This window comes from Trichosurus vulpecula, chromosome 3, assembly GCF_011100635.1.
Source record: "Trichosurus vulpecula isolate mTriVul1 chromosome 3, mTriVul1.pri, whole genome shotgun sequence".
Taxonomy (NCBI): Eukaryota; Metazoa; Chordata; class Mammalia; order Diprotodontia; family Phalangeridae; genus Trichosurus; species Trichosurus vulpecula.
The window spans coordinates 110,118,967-110,143,319 of record NC_050575.1 but is presented as its reverse complement, the minus strand read 5'-3'; the positions used below and the strand labels follow the sequence as shown (position 1 = coordinate 110,143,319).

Sequence of the window (24,353 nt, the reverse complement as noted above, 5' to 3'; positions counted from 1 at the left end):
AAGGCTATGATCTCACCTCTATTGATTAGAAGTGGCCCGATTACAGAATTCATATGGCCTCTTCTGTTTCAGGACCCTGGACATATTTGCCCCACTCACTCACAAACTATACACTATATTTGTTAAAGCAGAAATCCTACATGCTAAAGAAAGTTAGATACTAGACCCCAAGATACAGCTGGTGTTCACTTAGGAAGGAGAATCACATTGGTCAAAAATAAAGGAAACTCCCAATCCAATGAGAAGAGAACAATTGAGGGTTTATATGGGACCAAGACCAGAATTGCCAAAGTAATGCTCCAGTCAACTTGTTTAGACCTTCCACTAAGCAAAGTGAGCTACGTACCTATGTGATATGCACACTAGAAATCTACCACCCCAGAAATATTTGAATAAAACTCTCAGAGGTCTCATTTCCTCTCATCAGACTCTTTATTACAAATTACAATAATTAGACTTCAAACATTCTAAAACTCAACATCTGGGCATTCTTAAGAAATCCGTCACAGCCTCTTGAGGGCTGATGGCCACAATTCCAAAGGAACTGAACATCCGGGCTCACAGAGAGTTGCTCAATAGGAGAGTGAAAAAACAAAAGACAAGCAAAAGTACAACCATAAGATCCTGGACTTTTTTTGTTTGTTTGTTTTAAACAAAAATTGGTTCCATGTTCCACTCTCCAGGATGTAAACTGTTCCTTGGCTTCTATTCCATGGAACATTCTTTTAAGTTTTTAGATTTTCCTTCTTCCTTCTGGTACTACTGTGTTGTTCTGAAAGAAGAGGGAGAAAAATGCAAAATTATCTCAGGCTGTAATTTGCTGTTGCAGTTCCTACCTAATGACAACCAGGTGATCAAGCATCTCTGATACTGAAAGATCCTGGTTCTTAAGGTCATAAACACAAAAGATGAATAAATATGGAGAATGGGATGTGGAAATATGAAGAGACAAGATGCTGCCAGTGACACTACATCCAAAACAGCCCCCAAATACAGGGTGAATCTCAACCAGAGGAAAAGCAAGAGAACAGATGAAAAGGTTAAAAGAACATTTGGTCTGGATCTTGTTGACTCCAACTTGCCAAACATTGTCTTATGTATGGAAGCATTAAGGGCTTCAAAACCCCCTACAAGTTGCCACTGGACCAGCCATGCTTCCAAGCCAAGAAAAACCTGGCTTCTAGGAAGCTAAGCTGGCTCACCGGAACAAAATCTCATGGGAAAAACACTCAAGAATTTACTGTGTAATCACGATCCCTCCTTCCCTGTGGCCCTTGGTCCAATTTGCAAAAGTTACATGAAAGCACAATAGGCAACAATTCTAGCCCTGGCTATGGCCACATTACCGATGGAGTGTATAAATTCAAGTGATTAAATCAGTCCAGCTCTGTCAGGGAGAAAGGAAAGCTCAGAAGAATGCCATCCTCCACTCTGTAGCTCTACAGAGCACTGAGAATTCAACATTGTGAAGATTCAATTACAGAGAGGGTTAGGAATCTAATGAAGAAACAAACTCCAAGGGTAGGCATGAACACTTAGCAGTCTTTCCTTAGGAAACCACAAGCAACCAAAGGGGCAGCCAAATTCAACACATCCAGAGGACTCTCCATTTTGGGTTTGGCTTCTAATCCATCCCTCCTTCCTAAGACAAGTACCAGAAGAGATGGAATGTGTTCACATGGAAACTGACATGCAGACAGCAGCATAAGCATGCAATGAGAGCACCCTTATTCAACCAAGCATTTTTTTAAGCCCAATGCTTCTACCCAGTTTATGGGAAATTTGGGAGAGGAGAGGATAAGCAACGAAGAGGGAGATTAATGAAAAGTATAGGTGTGAACAAAATGATTTCTTAGCTAAGAAATTCTGCCTAGAAACTGTCTGTTGATGCTTCAAAGTCAAACATCTGCCCAAGAAAAAAGGGTGGTAGGTTGATTTCTACTGAATAAATGAGAAATGGGGTGAGGGAGGAGAAAGGAAGAGGAGAGTGGAGGAGGAAAGGGAGTAGCACAAGGGGACAAAAAGGTAATATTATCCTTGAGTCCTAGAAAGTTTCTTCCTCTTATTACCTCTCAGTGCATGTTAAAGCCCTGGGGAAAAGCAGGTAGGCTGAGAATATAGACATTAGCTTTTCAAGCCAGGGTGAAGTAGAGAAGGCACCACTAGGTTCAGCCAGGTATTGAGGGCTTCTAGGTACTCTCTATTTTGCTAATGATCTGCATTTCCCCCCCCAAACTTTAAGTTAAAATTCTATCTCTATGCTTCCCCTACCCATCCTGACTATAATCTCTATTCCTAACCTTGGCTTAGTAACCCGACTCCGCTCTCCAGTGTTCCTGATGTTGCCTTGGCGACCTGATCCTGATCTCCTGTGTTCCTGTCCTTGCTTCCTGTTTGCTGCCTCTGCTTCACTCCAGATCCTGCTCTCCGGATCTCCGACCCCGAGCTGGTTACCTGACCCCGACTCCTGATTGTTCCCTTGGCTTGACGATTTGCTTTGATGTTCTCGACCCTAACTCCAATCAATTAATTAACCAACAAACATTTATTGAACACCTACTATGTACAAAGCACTGTAACCCTCCCAAAGTGATTTAGCAGCCCTTTGCCCTTTGAGTATAAGTAAAGACAGGAAATACTCTGCCAATCTAGACTCAAAAGGACACAAACACAAAGACCAAGGGCTCTTTTAAAATCCCAACCTCAGAAAATTCCCCAAGTTCAAATGATCAAGTTAACTTCTCTTTCCCTAAAGCTATCTGGGCTTAAACATAAGTAACAGGTGAGAATCAAACTGATGTCTCATTTTATAATTAAATATAATAATTAGTATGTAGCAGAAAGAACAACAGGGAATTCAATACGGATACTTTCCCAAGGTAGGCCTCAGACAGAGGAAGCAGACTTTATGACAAAACCAAGAGTTCTGTCTTTCTGCACTGAGGGCTAAGAAGCAAGTTAGGTTCATAAAATAACATGAGGTCAAATTCTATGTTGATTTCTCCTCTTTTGGAGAGAGTGACCAAAAACAATACCTTCAGTTTGGCTGGGATAATAGCTTTCAATACAAGCAACAACCATACGTAGACCTCTAAAATGCAATCATCATTATATCTTTCCTTCTAGTTACAAGCCTACCGGAACTGATCGACATAGTGTCAAACAATCACTCCCAAGCCCTGGAAAGGTCTCATTAACAATGAGCTAAGAATGAAGAAAGGGTTTTAACTGGCTATTCTGGAGTCACAGGGGGCAGACCAGGCCACTCCTAGCCACTTTCTGAACTCTAGGCACCTATTTTGATTCCAGCTTTGCTATCTAGTCACCTTGTTTTTGTGGTCGTCAGTCCTTATTCTGGTGTCTATTTCATCTTATCATATAGTTCAATGAGATTCACGATCTAAGTCTACAAAGTGGCCAAAAATTTATGACAAAGATGAAAGACACTGCTTGGATAAGCCTGCAACAGTGGGTCCCATTAACTAAATCTGGCCCTTGTCAGCACTGACTGCTCTTTTTCACAAACATCTATCACAGAAAAGATTCACCTCAAATATTCTGGCTTCTCTTTCTAAAACAGTCCTTAGGATTCACAAGAGTTCCTTTTGGTACTGAGTGGGGTCCCCTTGGAGGCGGTCAAAGTTGGATCTCACTTACATAGAGCTGAATTTCACTATACTGTCATCAGCAAGGAACCCCTTTACAGACACAGAGCACCTCATAAAAATGAAGGGTAGGAGAGTCATAGCATCCTTCATTTAAGGCATGAGACATCTGGACCATTTTGGTATAGGTAATGTGGCAACCTCCAAAGAATAGACTTATTTGGGGAAGGGGTATGTTGTCATGTTCCAGAGTCCCAGATTTATCCAGCAGGTTGGAAAGAAGTTTTCAGTAATACTGCTTGGGCCCAGGAAGTGAGGGAGGTGAGAATTAGATGGAACAACCAACATGCGTGAGGCAGGTAAATTCAGAAAGGGCCCTTACTTCTGGGAAGAGCTGGTCATTAGTAAGACCCCCCCTTTGGGTTTACCGTAGTGTCCTATATTTTGCCAATCTACTGCTCTGTTCTGCAGCGATCCTGCCAAAGGAAAGAGGTTTTGAGAATCAAGAAAGGATAGTGAGGAGGAGAATTAAGCAGAAGAAAGAAAAGGCACACACACCACCAGGGCTTCCATTAGTATCACTTATTTTCCAGTTAGAATCTAATTGTCTCTCCTGAGTCAGTATGGCAGCCCTCTCCCAGTATCATACAGCAAGGTCAAGAAGTGCAAACCCTGAGTCAAATACCTCCCTCACATTCCTGCTTGGTTTGCCAGGGCACCTTCAAAAGAGTGGTGTTTCTACATAATAAAATATTTCTGCTATCTCGGGGATTCTACACAGTAAGTCACAAGAGAATGCTAGTATGCTTCCAAAATTGCTTGGAGTGCTCAGCTCCCATCAAAAGGCAATGCAAAGGTAAGTGAAGGTATCTGAAGGAGCTGGGAAAGTAAAAGAAAATGAACTGGCTGAGAATGTTGGAGCTAAGGGAAGCCCTGGTGGAGCTCAGACTACCACAGGGAGTCCAGATATACTTCTTTGCCCAGTGCTCCACAGTAAGACAAAATTGGAAGACTTACAATAGAAACTCTGGCAATGGCAAAACTTACTATTCTGTGTCCTTCTGTTAGTCTCGAATTTGCTAAATTGGTGGCTAAATTAGATGAGACACTAGCATATACGTGCATACACTCAAGGGAAGAGGGAGAGCACTGTACTGCACCACAAAACATGATTTTTATCTTTATCTGACAGCCTTTAGTTGGCTGGAATAATCCAAATTCTAACAAACCATATAGAAAGATTTCTTTGTAGTTATGTCTGCTTTAGTTCAATTTGGAAATCCAAGTTGCTATTCATCTGGAATCACCACAAGTGCTGGCAATTAAAGGGCCAGGTGAATTTGAGTTTGGAATGCCTTGTTTTCCTCATGGCAAAGGGGTGGCACCCCCATGGTAAGAGGGAAGACCTTGAGTCAGTACTGTGGGGACTCCTTATAGGATATGGGAGGTTACTGGGGCTGAGGAACAGCTGGCTGCTTCTGGGAAAGGGACTTAATGAGAAAACAAACTATCTCAAGTTCTGAAGGAGGATCTTATAAGGTTTCCCTGGCCTAAAGGGGACTAAAGGTGGGGACATGACCTACTGCAATTCAGTGGTAAGCAGGATGGCAATTCTACTTAGCTAAGAGGGCAGGGTAACTGACATTATGCATAACAGGAACCTCTCAGTTTCACCAGAGGAAGGGAAGAGAATGTTTATATGTGGTGAATTAAAGCAAATCTCATGCCAGATGTTCTAAACCCTTCTAATCATCATAAAGTAATTATTCCCCATCCTCACTCTAATCACTAGAGACTTAAATTGCTGAGGCTTCAATATACTTAGTGCTGATCAGTAAATGGCCCCTTTCTGACATAAAGTGATTATAGTCTCTACTTCTAGGTTGGATCCAAGTGACAAGTATTCTCTTATGTATGTAAAGATATGTATCTTTTTACAATATACAGCCCTTATCCACCAAGCCACAAGATCAAAGCTAATTCTATTATAGCAATCCAAGAAGCAAATTATCTCTAGTCATTTTCTTCACAACTGAATATTTCATCTTTTTCATTCGCTGCCTTCTTCTTCATGCTCCCCACCTCCCAACTTGCACTGATATCAACAGTGATTCACCCTGATAATAGCTGATTGACTAGCTTCCCTTTTGCTCATGGGAAAGAGGCAAACAACTGTCTGACTGAAATGTCAAAAGTCATTATACAGGTCCAGGTGGAAAACCCCAGTGAGGTTGGCCATTAAAAAGCCAATGTAACTAAGAACATAAAACAAGATTATTTTATAAATAGATACCAATCCCCATCGTGGTTCTTGTCCTCCTTCAGAATGCCCCCATCTCACCCCACTTTACCTCTTTACTGCTTTGTAGGCCAGCATTCTGTTGCCTGCCAGGAATGTGATGCTCCCCAAGATGGCCAAGTACTTCAGGGTCTGGAACATGTTTAGTTGAGTCCAATAGACATACATGAGGCCAAGCATAGCTAAGAGAAGGGATATGAGTATCAGGCACCAAAGGAAATTAAGAACTTGTTATGGTAGTGATGACTTTAAAAATAGTACCCTTGACTATACTACAACTGAAAAAAAAGTGTGGAAAGAATAAAAGGTGGCTTAGTGTCAGATACCTAGGACTCACCACTTAGCAGTATGACCTTAGACAATTCATTTAGCATATCTATCTCAGTTCTCTCTGAGGGAAAATGAAGATAATTATCCTAGTCTTATCTAACTCCCAGAAGACTTCTGAGAATCAAATGAGAAAATGTATGTGAAAGTGTTTTGAAAATTAAGAGCATTTTATGGAGACAAGGGGTCATTAGCATTTTCAGGTTCCTTACAGCCTGATCCAGCAAGACTAAAGGTGTCTGTTTTACTCACAGTGGGCTCGACAGAATCTCAATCTAGTCATTCTTGGCCAGAAGGAAGGAGGATGACAAAGGGCACTAAGGAGGTATGAATGAGATTCTATGAGGGGCATAGACAAAAGTCATTAAATTGGCTTTTAAATTCCTTTATGATAAAATGGTGGTGTTATACATCGTTTGGATGCTAAATTCCCACTGCAGAATCAGCTCATTTGGCTTGGAAATGGGGTTCTTTTGAATAAGTGGGCAGACACTATCTCCGGTAAATGTGAATATCAGTGCAGTGTGGAGAGCCCTGGGGAATTCCATCAACACTTTTCATCTAGGAAGGTGGTTCAGTGTAAAGACATAATAAAGTAATCTCTTGAAATGAACATGGCTATTAAATGAAAGTAAATGGACTGCCTGGAGAAGCCTGCTATAAGCTGATGGACCAAACAGGTTTATCACCATATTAACCATTCTAAAAGGCCAGGAGGAAGAAAGAAATGTTATCCTATTAAATCATTATAGTTAATAGGTTGTGAGTTCACTTAACAGGGCTTTTGCCCATGCAGTCTGAATGTCAGAAAGGTGAAGCAGAATTAGCTGTCTGGTGCACTTACCAGCATGTCCCAGGTGAAAGATAATAGTGCTGGGAGCAAAGGTGAAGTTGGAAATGTTGGCCCCAAGCCGAATCCACTGCAAGATGGGAAAACACACATTAAAAAGACATTAAAATATAAGTAACACACGGTCAGTGTCATTACTAATCCATTCAGCAATCCGATGGGCTTAAAAACCTGTGTTCAATCTGGAAAGAATGAGAGTTTCTTCCAGTAACCAAAAATAGTCCTAAGTTACCCCATCATAGGCATGTCACTGGTTGACTACATTTGCTGGCAAGGCATGCCAACGTTCAGACATAAAATTACTTGAATAAAAAGTTACAAAATCACAAAACCGAAAAGGCTAGACAGTCACTTACACTACACAAACTGATTCCAGTCCTAAAAATGTCCAAATATTGGATAAAAGCAAAGTTAGTAGTCACAGGATCTGCAATAACACCAAAATTGTGCTGTCTGCACCCCAGGATGCACAACACAATGAGGACCATGAGCAAGCTTTTCTTACCCTGGTTCAAGTTTCTGGAAATGTAAAGCACGTCATTTAGATTTTATTTAACTATCTAGACTGCGTAACTTTGTAGAAGAAAGAATGTAAGGAACATTACTTACTGCTTTTCAAATTCTCTTCTAATCCCTGTCAATGTACATATGTATTTTTACATAGTTGCAATCAGTTTCTACATATTACTTTGAGTTCTGCTTTTGTCACTTCCTTTATATATACACCATTCAACCTACTGATATAGTCCACCAGCTACTTTTAATAACTACATAGTACTTCCTAATTTGTGTAGCCAATTGTAACAACAATGCTGCTTGCAGCTGCTGTGGAGGTATAAGCCCAATAACACCAGCACAAAGGCGGGCTGCTAGTACAAGTTCTTTGATCTGGTTTTCTAAGGAAAGCAACTTTAAGTAGTTTACAATCTCACTTTAATTAAAACTTATATACATCATTTGCTTAGTTCAGGTGGAAAAGTCAGCACCCTGAACTTCAGAGAAAACACAAACAGAAATTACAAACAGAGAAAATAACACAAATCAATAGACAGGCTTCTAACCTGTCTGTCCATAGCGATACATACACAGTTACGAGAGAGAGAGAGAAAGAGAGAAAGAGAAGCACCAACATCTGGGTTTTCAAATGGAGGTGTGGCGGGAGGGGGGGGGAGGCCCTTAACAGCTACCGAGAGTCTCATCTGGCCAAATCACATGAACATTCTTCCAATGAATGAGCCCCAAAGCAAAATGCTAACCTCAGAGTATATATTCACTTCTTCAGGGTCAGCCCACAGAGGATGTGACAACCGTGTGACTCAAACTCATGTGACTTAGGCTTTCTTGTGACTTAAGCAAGTCATCAAAGACTCTTGATTCAAACAAAGGCAAGACTCAAAGGCATTTGATTGCCTTAGTGCTGAGAGGCACTCCAAAAGAAAAAAAAGCAAAAAGTCCCACTTTGTTTGCCACTACACCAGTCTTCTACAGTTGAACATCTGTTCAATCATCCCCTATCCAGAGCTTCTTAAACTGTGGATCGAGACCCCAAGACCTACAGTTTAAGAAGTGCTGAAGAGGTCATGAGTAGAAAAAGTTTATGAAGCCCTGTGCTATATTAAAACCCAACCCAAACCTTGATTCAACTTTGTTAACCCCTAAAGTCATAATTCTATCTTATCCCTTCATCATTCCCTCTTACCACCCATTCACTCCCAATCTTTATCACTAAATTCAAAGGCTTTTGCTCATTTCTCATTTTCCTTAATTTCACATTAGACCCTGGCTTGGTTTCCAAACATCCCTTCTGGCTCTCTTAAACTATTTCTATGTCTCCCCTTTCCATTTTCTCAAGCATTAGACTTGTCCCCAAAGCTCTATCTATGCTTGTCCCTCTTCTCCCTCTCTCAATACCCCTTCCTTTGGTGATTTTGTTCAATTTACATTGCTTCAATTAGCAGCCCTATGCAATGATTCCCAGATGTTTACCCTGTCCTCTATTTCCAACTGTACACTGGATGGGTCCATTTGGATGTCTCACAAGCACCTTATTCAACATGTTTAAACAAAATAATCTTTCCCATAAAACCTGCCCTTCCTCCTATTTCACTACTTCTATTAATGGTATTGCTCAGATTAAAAATTTCAGTCATCTCTAGCTTCCCTCTTTTGCCTTTAATATCATAAAAGCTCTCTAGTCCTTTACCTCTGTAACATCTCTTGTATTCATCCTCTGCCTTCTTAGTGCCAACATTCTCACCGACACCCTCATTACCTCTTGCTTAGATTATCATAATAACTTCCTAATTAATCTAATGGTCTAGTCTCCAGTCTCGCTCTCCTCTAGTTTAACCCTCCACACATATGTCGACCATATCACTCCTTTACGCAGAAACCTTTAACTCTCCTAGACAGTTAAATTCTTTACTCTGACATTTAAAGCCCTCATCAATCTCATTCTAATCTATCATTCCAACTTTATTTCTTACCAAGGCCCTCCACACATACCATAGCATGGTCTACTTGCAGTAACTCCATGTTTCTACATACAAACATCCTTTTCATTCTTCAAGGCCCAGCTCAGGTACCACATCTCCCATGAAACACAATGTTTTCTGTATAAAAGACAGATATTTTGTTCCCTAGTCATCCTCACTGAAAAGTGATTTCTCAGCATTCTGTACCTTCTTCTTTGCATCTGTCACATCCTAATCTTGGGTCACAATTATTTGGGTATGTCATATCTACCCTACTAAATTATAAGCTCTTTGACGGCAGGGATTGTATCATATTTCACCTTTGTATGCCTGGCACCCTGAATAGTAAATGTTTTTTACAGCCCTCACATTATAGGACACATTTCTTACTGAATCTGGATTGTTTATAGTTTAAATCATTGCTGCTGCATTTAAACTGTGCCATAAAAGAACACCAAGCATACTTTGGCCGAGTTGCTGCTTTTGACTCATCCTCTAAACACAAATTGTTACGTTAAATTTTGTCTACTCACCAAAATGAAGAGCAAAAGTAAGGGGGAAAGGATCAAAGCAGTGAATGTGTTGGATACTACGGTGGGCGGTCTCTTCTCTGGCTCTCTAAATAAGTGCTGAAAATGAAAGATACAGCAAAAACACTTTAGTATATGCCTTTCCATACAGAGGTGATAGGTCCCTCCAATGTCCCTATACATGGCATTAAAGATGACAACAACAGCCAACTGCCTCAGGTGTCAAGCTATCATAACTACGAAACAACTGGGCCCTGACTTCACTCCTTAAGGAACTAAATGGTCCCCAGAGCACAACTCAGTAAATCCCTTCTCAGAGTGGTTCTGCCAGTGGGAGCAATCAATCAAGAGGACATCCACAAATTATGCAAAGCAGGTGAACAAATACATGACCTGAGAGCTCTTTGATTTGATTTCCAAGATGTGCTGGACACTGCTGTGGCCAAATTTCTACTGAGGGTCTCTATTTCCATTGCCTTTTGCTGAACTGAACTGGTCCTAGAAGGTACTATTAATATAACTGAAGTTTCTAGTTACAGGTGATTTCTTTGTAATGCCTCTATAGGAATTACAGGTTCTTTATTTCTCTTTTGGCTTGTCTTTCTTACAGATTCAAACATCATTCTTCCTCTTAATTTTTTGGTCAGGTCATTACATAACTCTGAGAAAAATACCCTAACTGCTGCTATATTTCTATCTTGCCAGGCAATCTAGCTCCCTCCCAAAGCAACCTAGCCAAGGCTCCTGTTACTGTATTTCCTCACCAAGCCTCTCTTCTGCTACGTTCTGCTAAGGATCTACTACCACTGCTCATGGACTTACTCTCTCCCCTATGCCTCAGCATCAGTGTGAGACCTTATACTTGTAAAGTGCTTTTTAACCTTTCAAAGTACTTTAACATCCAATGTATCATTTGATAATGTAAAGTAAACAAGGATGGTGTTAGTCACTCCTGTTTGACAGAAGAGAAAACAGATCTCAAGTTGTTACCTGACTTGCTTAAAGTCATACAACTACACAGTAAGAGTCAAGGCTAGAACCCAGGGCTCCTGACTCCCAAACCTGCATTTATGCCACCAACACATGTCTGTTTCCATTTGTAAGCCATCCCAACCTTCGTAGTAAGGATGTAAAAGTAGAGCATCCTAAGCAGATCTACAACATATGGGTTACCACATGGTACTCTCAGGGATAGGGCTGGGAGCCCTGTGATAGTACCACTGTATTAATAGCAAGGTCAGAGCAAGCTCAGTGGTTCACTGCTTTTTGCCCCTCAATCCCCCCAGGGCTTCCCCAAGGCTTGCTTAACAAGTCCAAGCCTTTTCCCTTTTAACACATACCTGAATTTCCTGTTTAGGAGTGAAAAGGTTCTTGGACAGGATAGTAGAGGGAGCATCTTCTTCAGGGAATTTAATTACCACATCAGCCTACAAAAGAAATGCATGGAATTACAATAGACATAGGGATGGAAAAGAGAGGTCAAATTTTTCAGAGAATTAACTAATCAGTTCTCTTCTGTGCTGTGACCAAAAGACAAAAGTAGTGAGGGGATCAGCCCACAATTCAAGGTAATCTTTTTAAGAGCAAAATCATTTTCAAAACAGTGCTTTGCATGCTACCCAACTCTTGACTGAGAGGTGATGGATTCAGACCAAGACATATTTTTGGACATAGTCAATGTGGGAATTAGTTTTGCTTGACTATACATATTAGTTATAATGGGATTCTTTTTGTGTGTGTTTTTTTCCCCTCCCTTAGCTGGGAAGAATGTAAGAGGGCCAGCAAATAAATGCTCATTAATTGAAAAAAAAATTTTTTTTTAAACTGAGTGCTTTGGAATTTCTGCCTCAAGGAATAAGCATTGTGGAAAAGATACAGACAAAAAGCCTAGATGGAGCATGAAAATATAATGGCTTCCCTGTCTATCTGCCATAAGGGACAAATTACCATCTGAGGCCTCCAAGAATCTGTACCCAATCTACCTTTCTAGCCCATTTTCTCCCTCGACTCCCCAACCTGAATTTAAATGATCTAGCCAAACTGGACATCTTGTTCTCAAATGGGCCTAGTACTTTTCCATCTTTGCTCATATTCTTCCTTCCTCTCCAGCTTTCCAAAGCCTATCTGTGCTTCAAAATCCAGCTTAACTGCTATTTCCCTGTCCCTACTTCTGCCTCCAGCTGCTCACATGTCAAAGAGCATCTGGAGTGCTCAGAAAGAGCAGCTCCTGCAGGGGCCCAGCCATCTCACCTGCTGAGGAACTAAAGACCATCTGACATTTCCATCAGCTTGCCAGCTGACCCCTCCTACACATGCTATCACTTCTCATTAGAATGGGAGATCCCAATACAAGGACAGCCTCGATTCTTTAGTTGTACCTCCAGCACTTAGCCCAGGGCTTAGCATATAATAAGCCCTTCATTAATATTTTCTTATTCCATGAATTCTTCCCTGATAACTCTCAGTCAAAAAAATGATCTCTCCTTCCTCTGAATTCCTTGAGTACTTTGCATCATTCATGTAGCACTTAACATGTGTATTACCTTATATAATATAGTTGGTTATTCATGTTATTCCTCCCCCCCAACACCATACAGCACGTTCCTTAAGGATAAGATTTCTCTTATATATCTTTGTATCCCCCAAGGTGCCCAGCACAGTACTTTACACATAATCGGCATTCAATAGTTGAACAAATTAATTTAATTAGACTATTTACTTAAAAGTCATCTTTATCTCTGGGACCCAGTAGGATAAAGATTTCTCCTACAGTCCTGCTTTTACCTATAACCCAGGAAAGCACAAATTGATCCTGCCTAGGGTAACAAGATCTGACTCTGCAAAGATGATTTGTAATTTCCTTGTTGCTGGTTCATCAGTATTGGGTCTGGGGATACTGAGGTACATACCACATTCCAGAGGATTGGATTCTCCAGGGTGGCATCTCCAATGATCAAGTAGAGGGTATAAGTACCAGAGGCAGAGTCAAACTCACTCTTTCTTTCAGAGGTATCCAGTTCAAACTTGTACACATTCTTGCTATCTGGTTCAGCAACAAACACCACTTCTTGACCAGTTTTCTGGTTGTGGAGACGGACAAATGTCTGGGGAGAACAACAAAGACACCTTTCACTGAGATTTTCCAAAATGCCCTTGAGTCTGACATCTAGTCAACAAGACTGAATTGTTGGCTCTACCATCACAAGGCCAGCCCTGTGATCCATCACAGAGAAGCCTAACAAAGTGGAGCAAGTAGCCAGACTATCCCTGGTGCCAGTCTCACAGAGATTTGAGATAGAATTATTCAAGCTCTTGATTACTACAACTTTTCCTTTCTTCTTCTAGTCTTTTGTTTACTTCACTGCATAATAAACTTCTCCACTGAAGGGTAAGAAAAGAAAGGGAAATTAGGCAGGACTCATCAGTTCATTTCCAATTTTAAGATTTGTTGAGACTTGAATTTAGTGGTTTTACTATTAGACACAATCACAGTGCCATACTGTTTTACTAAATTGTTTTTTTTGTTATAAGGGAGACCTCCATGAGGAAGTGATATATCAGGAAATGATAATGATGTAAAAATAAAAAGCATCAATGTAACTTATTTTAAAACATAAATCCCATTCATTCAGGCTAATCCGATTCCCTAATATTACATAAGGTCACCATGATCAATGTTGATTTGTACAAAATATCAAATATGACTGCTTAGGACTAAAGGCATTTTAAACTGAATCTCTCAAAAAAATTTAATCTTATGTTACTTTTCTTATCATATTTCTCTACAAATCTTCCCCTTCCCTACTCAGGAAGCCATTCTTTGTTACAAATCCTTTAAAGGAAAAAATATAAATAAAAAATTAAAAAACCTAACCAATACATCAACTATACTGCCTGACAGTATATGTAATAGTTTGCACCCATAGTTCCCTATGTTGGCAATGAAAGGAGATAAGTACGTTTTCTTAACTCTTCCCAGTGCTAAGCTTAGTTGTTGTAATTACATAGCATTTTATTTCTTTTTTTGGGTTCTTTTTGTTTACATTAATATAGCCATCATGTATACCATCTTCCCAGTTCTGCTTATTTTACAGCATCAATTCATGTAGTATTCCCATGCTTCTCTGAATTCTTGCCATTTCTTCTGACTCAGTATGATTCCATTTCATTTTGTGCACCAAAACTGTTTAGTCATTTCTCAATTAATGGCCAACTACTCTGCTAAAGTTCTTTGCTGCTACAAAAGTACTACAAATATTTTGGTGTATATGGAACCTTTATCTCTTTTACCTCCTTGAGGTAAATGTTTATCAAGACTCACCTTCTCTGCATCTCTCAGTTAATTGCAAAATAGTAAAGATGTGAACCATTATTGAATACTGATTACTAAAAGCCTGCTTGTTCCCCACTAATACCCTCATCAAGGATGATCTTGATTCATGCAGAGATGACTCACAGAAAATGTTTATGGGTGGGAAATTAGGCAAAAAGGTTTGTAGTTGTTGATGCTCTCTCAGTTGCTCTTTTTTTTTTTTTGGACATTAATAAGGTTTATATTTTTTCTCTGCCTTTGGCATCTGCACCTTCTTCAATACCTTGAGTACAGACACCTTGAACACTCTCACAACTGTTGTTTGTGTTGCCCACCACTAGCACAGATCTCACCCACATACACAGGATCCAGTATGCTGCTTTCCCCCTTTCTGTTTTCTTTGTTGACATCTCTATCTCCCCCGGAAGGCTCATGTTAGAGTTTAAGTATGGTAGTCCCATTATTATTAAGGGTGAAAAGTTTACTATAATAATTTTTAAAGATCTTTTCTATTTTCTTCTGTTGCTGCCTTTCCATTTTCATCCAAGTCAGTGCTGGTGCTCTATATGTGAGATCCTTATCTAGTGACCATGGAACAGGATAAACTACCACTGGACTCGAATCTCCTCAATCTAGATATTAGTACTGTAAATGAAACCAAAAGAAAAGATACTGCACCGAAATGGAAGACAACTCACAAGAAAAAGGCAAGTAAATAAATTTTTTTTAAATTGTATGCCCAAAGGCAGCACGAAACCTTATTTCATGTGATTTTGAGTCATAACTTAAAAATAATTGCATTTTAGGCCCTACTCTCAGTTTCAGAATATAAAAAGGTAGAGAAATTCTAGTAACTTGATAAAATCCTCTAAAGTAAATCAACTTATACTCTGATACTTGGTCATTTTGATGAAAAGATGGAGAAGGGTAGAAAAGAGAAATATATGGGAAAACATGGTCCAGGACAAAGAAGTGAGAAAAGACAAAGACATGCAGACTACACAAAAGCTTTGCGACTTATGCCTTTACATCACAAATGCTTGCTTTGATAAATTGGTAGGCAAGGGACCAGGTGAATACCAAGTGGCACCTCAAAATAAAACCAAAACTGAAATATATTTTAACACTCAGGAAAAGACTTCTTATTCAATTATCCTTGAGTCATCTGTACAGTCAGACCAATAGTATTCACAGCGAAGATCAGAATAAGTAAAAAGCAAGAGGAACAATGAGAAAAAGACATGGCATAAAACAGAAACAATTCAGTTCTTAGATAATCAAATAGGTAATAGTGATGATGAAAACCTGATCATGAGAAATGACACTGACAACAATTACAATAATTTTAGATGGAAGTCTGGCAATGTAAATCAACTGCCAAGGGGAGAGAGATGGTAGCTAAGGGCAACACCAGTTTAGAACATAAATTCAAAAATTTATAAAATCAAGAATGCTTGATGACTAGAAGCAATATCCTCTTATAAAGTAGAGAGAAGCAGAAGAGTGTAAAATCAGTTTAAAGAAAGCTTGGCCAAAGATCCAACTAAGTAAAGCCATACCAAGGGCATTTAAAATCTATATGTTTTTATGTAAACTTTTAACAATCATTTAAGAAATTAACCTTGAATAAAAGGATTTAAGTGGGTTCTTTCCCATGTTTTCTCCTCTATCATACCATACAAAATATTTATCTGTAGTTTTCCCTAAGAGGATAACCATCTCTCTAGAGATCCCCACCAGCAATTAAATCTCCTTTATTCTTGACAGCTTGAAATTTGTCCAACAGCTGCCATATTTTTGTCTTCAATCTTATAGCAACTTTTCTTACTCCACCAAGGAGACAAGCTTCAATTAGAAGCTAAACTCTCTGACACCTATCAAGAAAAGCATGCCCCAAGCAAAAGGCCTGATAACTCTAGTGGGGGCAGTTAATAAAGTAGTATTGAGGAACAAACAATCCATGGTGGATTTTCAGGCACTTGGCAAATATTTGAACCTAGGAAGCCTGAAATGTTGGATCTAAAGGTTTTGGGTTTTTCTGTATTGTATGTGGTCCATCACGGCTACCAATTGCTGACTATTAAGCTTAAGAGTACTCTTCAAGAATCTGTGCTGAAAAGTGACATCAGAAGCTCAGTGTGGCTTTTTTCTGACCTGGTGAGGGGTAAGCTCAGCACCAGTGTTTACATCAACCAGCTGGAAGGACAAGGCAAAGTTCTGGTGGCTGTCAACGGTGAATGAGCCCTTTCCTTTAGCTGGGTAGGCCACCCTAAAAGAGACAAAGACAACAAGTAAGTTTTCAAGGAATCTATACCAAGTATTCAAAGTGAGTACTAATACTGATCCTAATATTAATTCATCTGGTAAAAAAAATCTGAAACAGGGACCTTATAAGGTCATCTAGTCCAGGGGTTTCTAACCTGGAGTTCACGCATTTGTTTCTAAAAATTACTCTCAGAATTATTTCAATATATTTCTTTTGTAATTCTATGTATTTTAGTTTATGCCTTTATACAAACATTTATCTGGGCGGGAGGGTGTTTCTGACACCTTCACCTTTATCTAGTTCAACTCAGAGGAGGAACCTGAGGCTCAGAGAGGCAGTGAGAAGTGGTAGAAATGAGTGCAGAGCCTGGGAGGCAAGAGATATAGCTTCAAATCCTACCTCTGAAATTTATTAAATTTGTGACCTTGCTTGAGATACTGAACCTCTCAACTCCTCGGTTTCCTCATTTGTAAAATGAAGATTATAATACTTGCCCTATCTACCTCACAAAGTTATTAGGAGAAATGCCCTCTGCAAATCTTGAAGTTTTATACAAATACAAACTATGAGTGAACACTATAGTGAGGTAGAAGCTCCAGCAGGCACTTAATTATTACTTGTTATTTGACTAGAGACATACCAACTCATAAATCTGCTCACGTCCCTTTGCTGCTCAAAATCTTTCAATGAGTCCTTACTGCCTAGTGCATAAAGTCCAAACTTTTCTGTTCAGTGTTTACCACCCAAAAGCACATACAGTCAAGTGCTGGATTGAGTCAAAGGACCGGTGATAAAGTCTTGATTCTGCCACTTCCCATCTGTGTACCATCATATCACTTCACTTCCACAGGACTCAGTTTCCTCATCTGTAAAATGCAAGGCTTGCTCTAGATGGCATCTAAGGTCCTTCCAGCTCTGTATCTATGGTCCTTTGAACTTGCCTTTCCAGTTTTTGCTTACATTACATTTTTCTCTGGGCTTACACTCAACACAAACTTGAAAATTCTCAAAAGGAAACAGTTTCAAGGCTTCTTGTGGATTTTCAAACACTTGTGAGGAATACTAGGACACCCAGATTAGAATGTGTCTCAGCCTGCCAGCAGGCCAAGACCTACCATGCACGGGTGCAGCATGTTTTGGGATGCAGGCTGGAATGGAATGCAGCCAGCTATATTCTACAAAACTATTAATGCAGCAATGAAATCATGAGGGTAGGATGTTCTCAGGGACCCCCTCTAGATACCACCATACAAATTCAGCTGGCTGAAGATGAGGAAGCAGCTCTGAGGGCCTTATATAAATTCCTGTCGCATTTACCTTGTGGTTTTGGGTGCAATGCTCTGATCTTTATCCACAGTTGAAAGATCCACATTTGTTATTCCAACTTCAGTGGAGACCTTGACTTTGAGCTATAGGGAAACATAAGGAAGAAATAAGCAAAGTCGACTGTTAGTCACATGAAAAAGAACACTCATTTCTGAATCCCCACACTTCGAATAGAAAATAAAGCCACAAAATGAGTCCCACTGGTTAGTTATCATAGCTGAGATGATTGATAGAGGCAGCTTTCACCAGGCCTCTTACTCTACTCAAGCAGCAAACACTCTTTCCTAATCAAAGAATTCCTTAAATCCCAAAGACAGCAACATGAAATCCGCACAACAAACTTCTTAAACCCCCATGTCTTAATCCCAACCAGAACACAAGGGAGAATATCCTCAGGAGTTAGGGGAAACATTTTAGTAAAATCTTTGCATTAAGTACCATGTAGGCCTAATCCTTGAATCTTTACAAATAGAAACAAATATTTTTCTCATCATAGCTCTGGCAGAGTACTGATAACTGAGAAAGTACTCTTAAAAATCACAGCCCTTTTTACCAAAGAAACACATATTAATGACCTGTTCTACAAACATGTAGCATAAGTGGGATGGGGAAGGTAAAGTCAGTTCTCTAGATTTCCATTTATCAATCTGATCATATATTCTTAAAAAAAAAAGATTTTTATTGTTACCGATTTCAAATCACCTAGAATTCCCATTATACTATGCCCCCCCTTTCTAGAGTCATCCCTTATAACAAAGATTTTTTTTAAAGAGAATTTTTTTTTTTGTAAAGCAAATCATCACACTGAAGAAATCTAGCATTATATTCAATGTTCCACATGTATGAACTCCCATCTCTGCAAAGGAGGGGTGGAAAGACAGGTCTTTTCACCTCTCCAACTTGCCTTCTATGAACATGGATAAATTATAATGTAGTACAATATGTACATTCATTTTGTGGTATCAGAATAAATAATTCTAGATAACAGTCACACTCAAAAATGTACCAAAGGGCAGACTGTCAAATCACATCAAACTTAAGTTATCCTTTAAACACTAGCAGCACTCATTTAAAGAAGTTTTAGTCCGAGCTTGCCCCATCACCAATAGAGAAATGCCCATTGATAATATTAGGATTGGCACCAAATGAAGACTCCTAGCTCTTTGTTTCCAAAACTTGTCTACAAATGGTTGACTGAAAATGCATTTTAAAGAAAGTTACAATAATTTTACTCTTAAAACACCAAAAAACTAAAAACTATCAATATCATCTGTTGAGCACACTTATGTTAAAGAAGAATTAAAAGGTTTCTCGATGGTTAGCTGCTTCTTTTAAACAAACTATAAAACGTCCTTTCACAGCTTTAACAAGAAAAAAGAACTTGTTTTTCATTCAATAGGTGATTTGGGAGCTGGTCCACACTGCCCCTCCACCCTTTTTTTTTTTTACTATAGTGTATGGCATAATCATCACGAAAATATCTTAATACCAGGAAATGTAGCCTTTCTGCTGGGAGTAATAACCATCCTGTTTAGTTCATCACTGTCAAAAATGATGGTGCATTAGAGGCAATTAATGCTAATGACAGCTTCCAAAACCCATGGCTCCCCTGACAACTTGCCCAACAACGAGTACTATTAGGGGCCTTCATGCAAAGCTGCCGGTGTTTAATGCACTCCTGCCAACTCAGAGCACCTCAGGAGAGATTAAACAGGACCAGCCTGCTGGCTCTGATGCTCTAAGTGAGATCATTATTGCAATTAGAAAGCAAATCTGACATGTGCAGCAGAGGTCAGCCCTTATAAAGAAGAAGCAGTCCTACTCTGATGAATACAGCAGGCAGGACGCTAATACTAACTCCACCATCGGCTTAAGAAAGGGATGGCAATGACTTAAATGGAAGTCATTAGTATTTACATTAATAATAGCTATTGGCAATTATTGTTACTGTGCATTTATTTCTCAGGTTTTTTTTTAACTACTACAAAAGCATTTTACAAATACTAGGCTTGATCCAATGATGAATAAACTATTCTTTGGAGAGATAAATGCTCACCATTAGCAATTACAGTGGAATTTTGAGAGCGTTAAGGACTAGGTAAATGTCCTTGAAACCACTTTCTAAGTGGCAGTGTCTCACTGTAGAGGAAAAACTGGGACAGTGGAAACATGACATGCCTAAATCATGCATAAAACTAGGAACAGCACCTAGAGATTATCAATAAGACTCATTCTTCTTAAAACATAAATGAGATTTATCAACAGCCATCCTGACTATTTTCCCCACTCTCATTTCCATCAGCTAGAAAGGTCCCTAAAAAATCACTTGGTTTTCAACCTTACATTGAGGCAAGACAACCTCTAAAACCAAATTGCTAAAGTCACTACTTCAAAGATTCAAGATTTCATTGCAAATCATGGCCTTTGTATACCTTAATAGATGATTTTTGTGAATTGCCATGCTCAAAAAACCCTCAGTATTTGGATGCTAATTTTTTGCTAACAGTCCTTTTCACTCTTAGCAAGGCTGGTCCTCAAGTAACAAGCATATATTCCTTCATGCTTCCCAAATACCATTTATATATCATGGGCTTTAATCAGATTTGATAACTGTATTAATATCCCCAGCACTTAGCATAGTGCCTGGCACATAGCTAGGTGAAGTATTTATTAAGCTCTTACGATTTATTACAATGATGGCACTGAATCTATGCTCTAATAAGAAAGTGTGTATACAAGATTTTTGCAAAAAAGTTACAGTGTTGATGTTTACTTAGAAGGCATAAATTTCAGTTACCATCAGAACTCACATATGGATCTCACACAGTATACCAAGATAAGCTCAAATGAGTAGATGATTTAGCTATAAATTAGGGTGATAAAAGGCAAATTAGGGGAACATGGAAAAAAATTACCTGTTTCAGAGCTATGGATAAGGGAAGAGCTTATGGCCAAACAAGAGATACAGAGGTTCACAGGTGGTAAAATGGATATTTTTGATTACCTAAAATTAAAAAGTTTTTGCACCAAACAAAATGAATGCAGCCAAAATGAGAAGGAAAGCAGGAAACGGGAGAAACTTTTTACAGCAAGTTTTTCTGATCAAGGTCTCATTTCTCAAATAAGTAGGAAAAGGCTAAATTTGTAAAAATATAAGCCATTTCTCAATTGATAAACGGTCGAAGGATATGAACAGGTAGTTCTCAAAGGAAGAAGTCAAAGTTATCATTAATCCTATGAAAAAATGTTCTAAATCACTAATAATTAGAGAAGTGCAAATTAAAACAACTCTGAGATACTACCTCTCACATGTACAAGATTGCCTAAGGTGACAGAAAAGGAAAATGATATGGGAATGTGGAAAAATAGGTACATTGATGTAGTGTTTGGCAGAACTGTAAACTAGTCCAAATATTCTGGAGCACAATATGAACTATGCCCAAAGGGCATACCTTTGTGTATATCCTTTGACTCCGTATCACTACAAAGAGATTAAAGAAAAAGGACTAGGGGCAGGTAGGTGGCACAATGAGTGGAGCACCAGCCCTGGAGTCAGCAGGACCTGAGTTCAAATCCGGCCTCAGACACGTGATGCACTTACTAGCTGTGTGACCTTGGGCAAGTCACTTAATTCCAATTGCCCTGCCTTCCCCCCTCAAAAAAACCCAAAACAAAACAAAAAAAACAAAAAGGACCTATATGTACAAAAATATTTATAGCAGCTTTTTGTGGTGGAAATAATTGAAAACTGACGGATATCCATCAATTAAGGAATGGCTGAACGAGCTGTGGTATATGCCTGCAATGGAATACTATTGTGCTGTAAGAAAAGGCAAAGGTTTCAGAACCACCTGGGAAGAATTACATGAGCTGATACAAAGTGAAGTGAGCAGAATCAGGAGAACATTGTACACAGTAACAGCAATATTGTAACAATAAAAAACTGTGAAAGACTTAGCTACTCGATCAATGTAATGACCCGTCAGAATTCCAAAGGATTCATGATAAAAAATGCTATCCATCTCCAGAGACAGAATTGATGAACTCTGAGTGCTGACTGAAGCATATTTTTTTCACTTTCTTAATTTTTCTTGCCTTTTTTCCCCCAACATGTCTAATGTAGAAATGTTCTGCATGACTTCACAAATATAATGGGTATCATATTTCTTGCCTTCTCAATGCGTGGGTGAAAATAAAATTTTTAAAAAATCTTGAAAAGAAATTCCAATTTATATGTCCTGGCATTTTGGGAATGTCAAATTAAAAGTTTTTGTCGGCCAAGAAAACCCAAAACAAAACCCCCTCACAAAACTCACATGTTGTGGAGAGCTCATTCCCTGATATCACCAGATAAATGAGGTGATTTTTGTTTTTACAGTTCAAAATATGTAAAAGTCTAATACATATTCTCATTATAAAAGACTGTAGGCTGTATATTATATGCAAAATCTCAATGTCTATCATATACCACTCAAACATGCTATCAACAAGCATTTAACCTGGCATAAAAAGGCCACTTCACCCACAGCACTTGTAAAGCACATACACTCAATTCTTTTACATAATACAACATTGGCAGACTGTCAAATGACAGTCCAAATATTTAACTTTCTTCAATAGGCTTGCTTTGGCTTGGTCAGAGGATGAAGTCAAAATTCCCTAGATGAAAAATGATTCCTGTTTACACACTGCTTTCAACACTGCCACAGCAACAGAGATGACAAGAAAAGCACTTACCTCTACAACATTTGCAATGTAGCGGCTATCACCTTCAACGTGGATAGAGAAGTCATAGTAACCACTGGCCGGCTTAACATTCATGAAGTTCAGATCAAAACCGTCTCTATGTGAATTGGAGCATGATTATTAAGGCTTTATTCAAGAAGGTCATTAATAATAATAACGATCATAATGCCTTAAGAAACTTGCTTAGTTATTTACATTTCATGATGTGCTTTATACTCATTATTTCTTGACTCGCTCAAAAAGCCCATGACATACACAGAACAGATTTTTACTTCAATTGTACAGAGGAGAAAATACAGGTTGAGAGAGAGAGAGAGAGAGACTAAATGACTTTTTTCTGACCTCAGAGGAAGCAGCAGAGCCAGGTATTCACTATAAGCCAAATCTTCGATTTTGAGTCCCAAGCTCTTTCTACCACATTATATTGACTCTTTAATACAACAGTCTGGTACTATTAACTGTTGATTTTAATAAGTAAGGGTGTCTCACTCTGATTTCAAGGTTGTCCAAATTAATCTCATTCTCTTAACTGCTTTCTATCCCACCTCCTCTATTTTTCCCAAACAAATCTGCTTTGTCCAAGTCTTTCGGGTTACACTCTATCTGCAATACCCTATACCCCTAGGTATGTGAAACTCTACTTCTTTTTTCATAACTGCTCTTAAAAATTCACTTCTTCCATAACTAATTAAAAAAGAAAATTAATTCTTGAATCTAACCATCAAAACATGTGGACCTCTTTACTCTTGGGTACACATTACATACTTTTCCTATTTATACTAATTATTTCGTTTTTCAAATTGGCATTTTAAAAAAATGTTTCTTGTTATTTATGCACATTTTATGTCTGTCCAATGAATATGTTCTTCCCATCTTAGATTCTAAGCTTCTAGGGATGTGAGGCTTGATCGTATGGTATGAAGAACAGCACAAAGACAGTTAAGTCTGATAATGATAAAGCTGGTTAGGCTTTAAAAAACTATTAGAACAACTGTGGTCAACTGCAAACATTCAGTTACTCAAAAAAGTAGGTAATAAGAGATGGAACCAGCAATGAGAGGCAGCATAGTGCAGGAGAGAAAGATCTAGATTTGGAGTTAAAGGACCTGGGTTCAAATCCCAGCTCTTGCCACTTACTTCCTGTGTGATCTCAGGCAAGTCTTTTAACTTTTCTAGGCCTCAGTTACCCAATGTGCAAAATAAGACACATGGACTAGATATCCTAGAAGGTCCCTCCCAGCTTTAAATCTACGATACTATGATCTATGTTTTTAATTTTGTAAGACAATTTTTAAAAAAATATAAAGCCCAGGACTTTTGATACCTATAAACCAAGTATGAAAATAAAACAAGAATGAAGACTAATTCAAAGAATTTCTATAGCCAAAGATAAGCTTAGATTTCATTTTATGATCATGATGGTAATTTCATTAACCAGGAGACTACTACAATTCCCCACCTCTAAGTTTCTGCTCATACCATCCCCTCTCCATGGAATGCTATACTCAAATACTTATTATTATCAGACTTTTTTGTGTTTTTGTGCTATGACACACATCATATGATCAAGTCCCACATTGCTAGGAGCTTAGAATCTAAGACAGGAACAGCGGATTCA

General features: G+C 38.8%; 1 protein-coding gene across 3 annotated transcripts in view; it reads right to left on the bottom strand.

The window, feature by feature from the left end:
- Positions 1-413: 413 nt before the first annotated feature.
- The window catches only part of RPN2 (ribophorin II), a 48,523-nt gene continuing 24,583 nt past the window's right edge, over positions 414-24,353 (bottom strand). The window contains exons 9-18 of one of the 3 annotated variants that reach the window (XM_036749036.1): positions 22,727-22,832; positions 17,981-18,072; positions 16,552-16,666; positions 12,995-13,189; positions 11,426-11,512; positions 10,089-10,184; positions 7,076-7,151; positions 5,957-6,086; positions 3,988-4,081; positions 414-772 (exon numbers count right to left, since the gene is read on the bottom strand). In XM_036749036.1, the coding sequence (XP_036604931.1) occupies positions 4,030-4,081; positions 5,957-6,086; positions 7,076-7,151; positions 10,089-10,184; positions 11,426-11,512; positions 12,995-13,189; positions 16,552-16,666; positions 17,981-18,072; positions 22,727-22,832 (949 nt within the window). In that variant the 3' untranslated portion in view covers positions 414-772; positions 3,988-4,029. Of the gene's footprint in view, positions 773-2,280; positions 2,513-3,987; positions 4,082-5,956; positions 6,087-7,075; positions 7,152-10,088; positions 10,185-11,425; positions 11,513-12,994; positions 13,190-16,551; positions 16,667-17,980; positions 18,073-22,726; positions 22,833-24,353 lie in introns of those variants that run through there. The other 2 variants (XM_036749035.1, XM_036749037.1) reach the window with 2 other exon arrangements.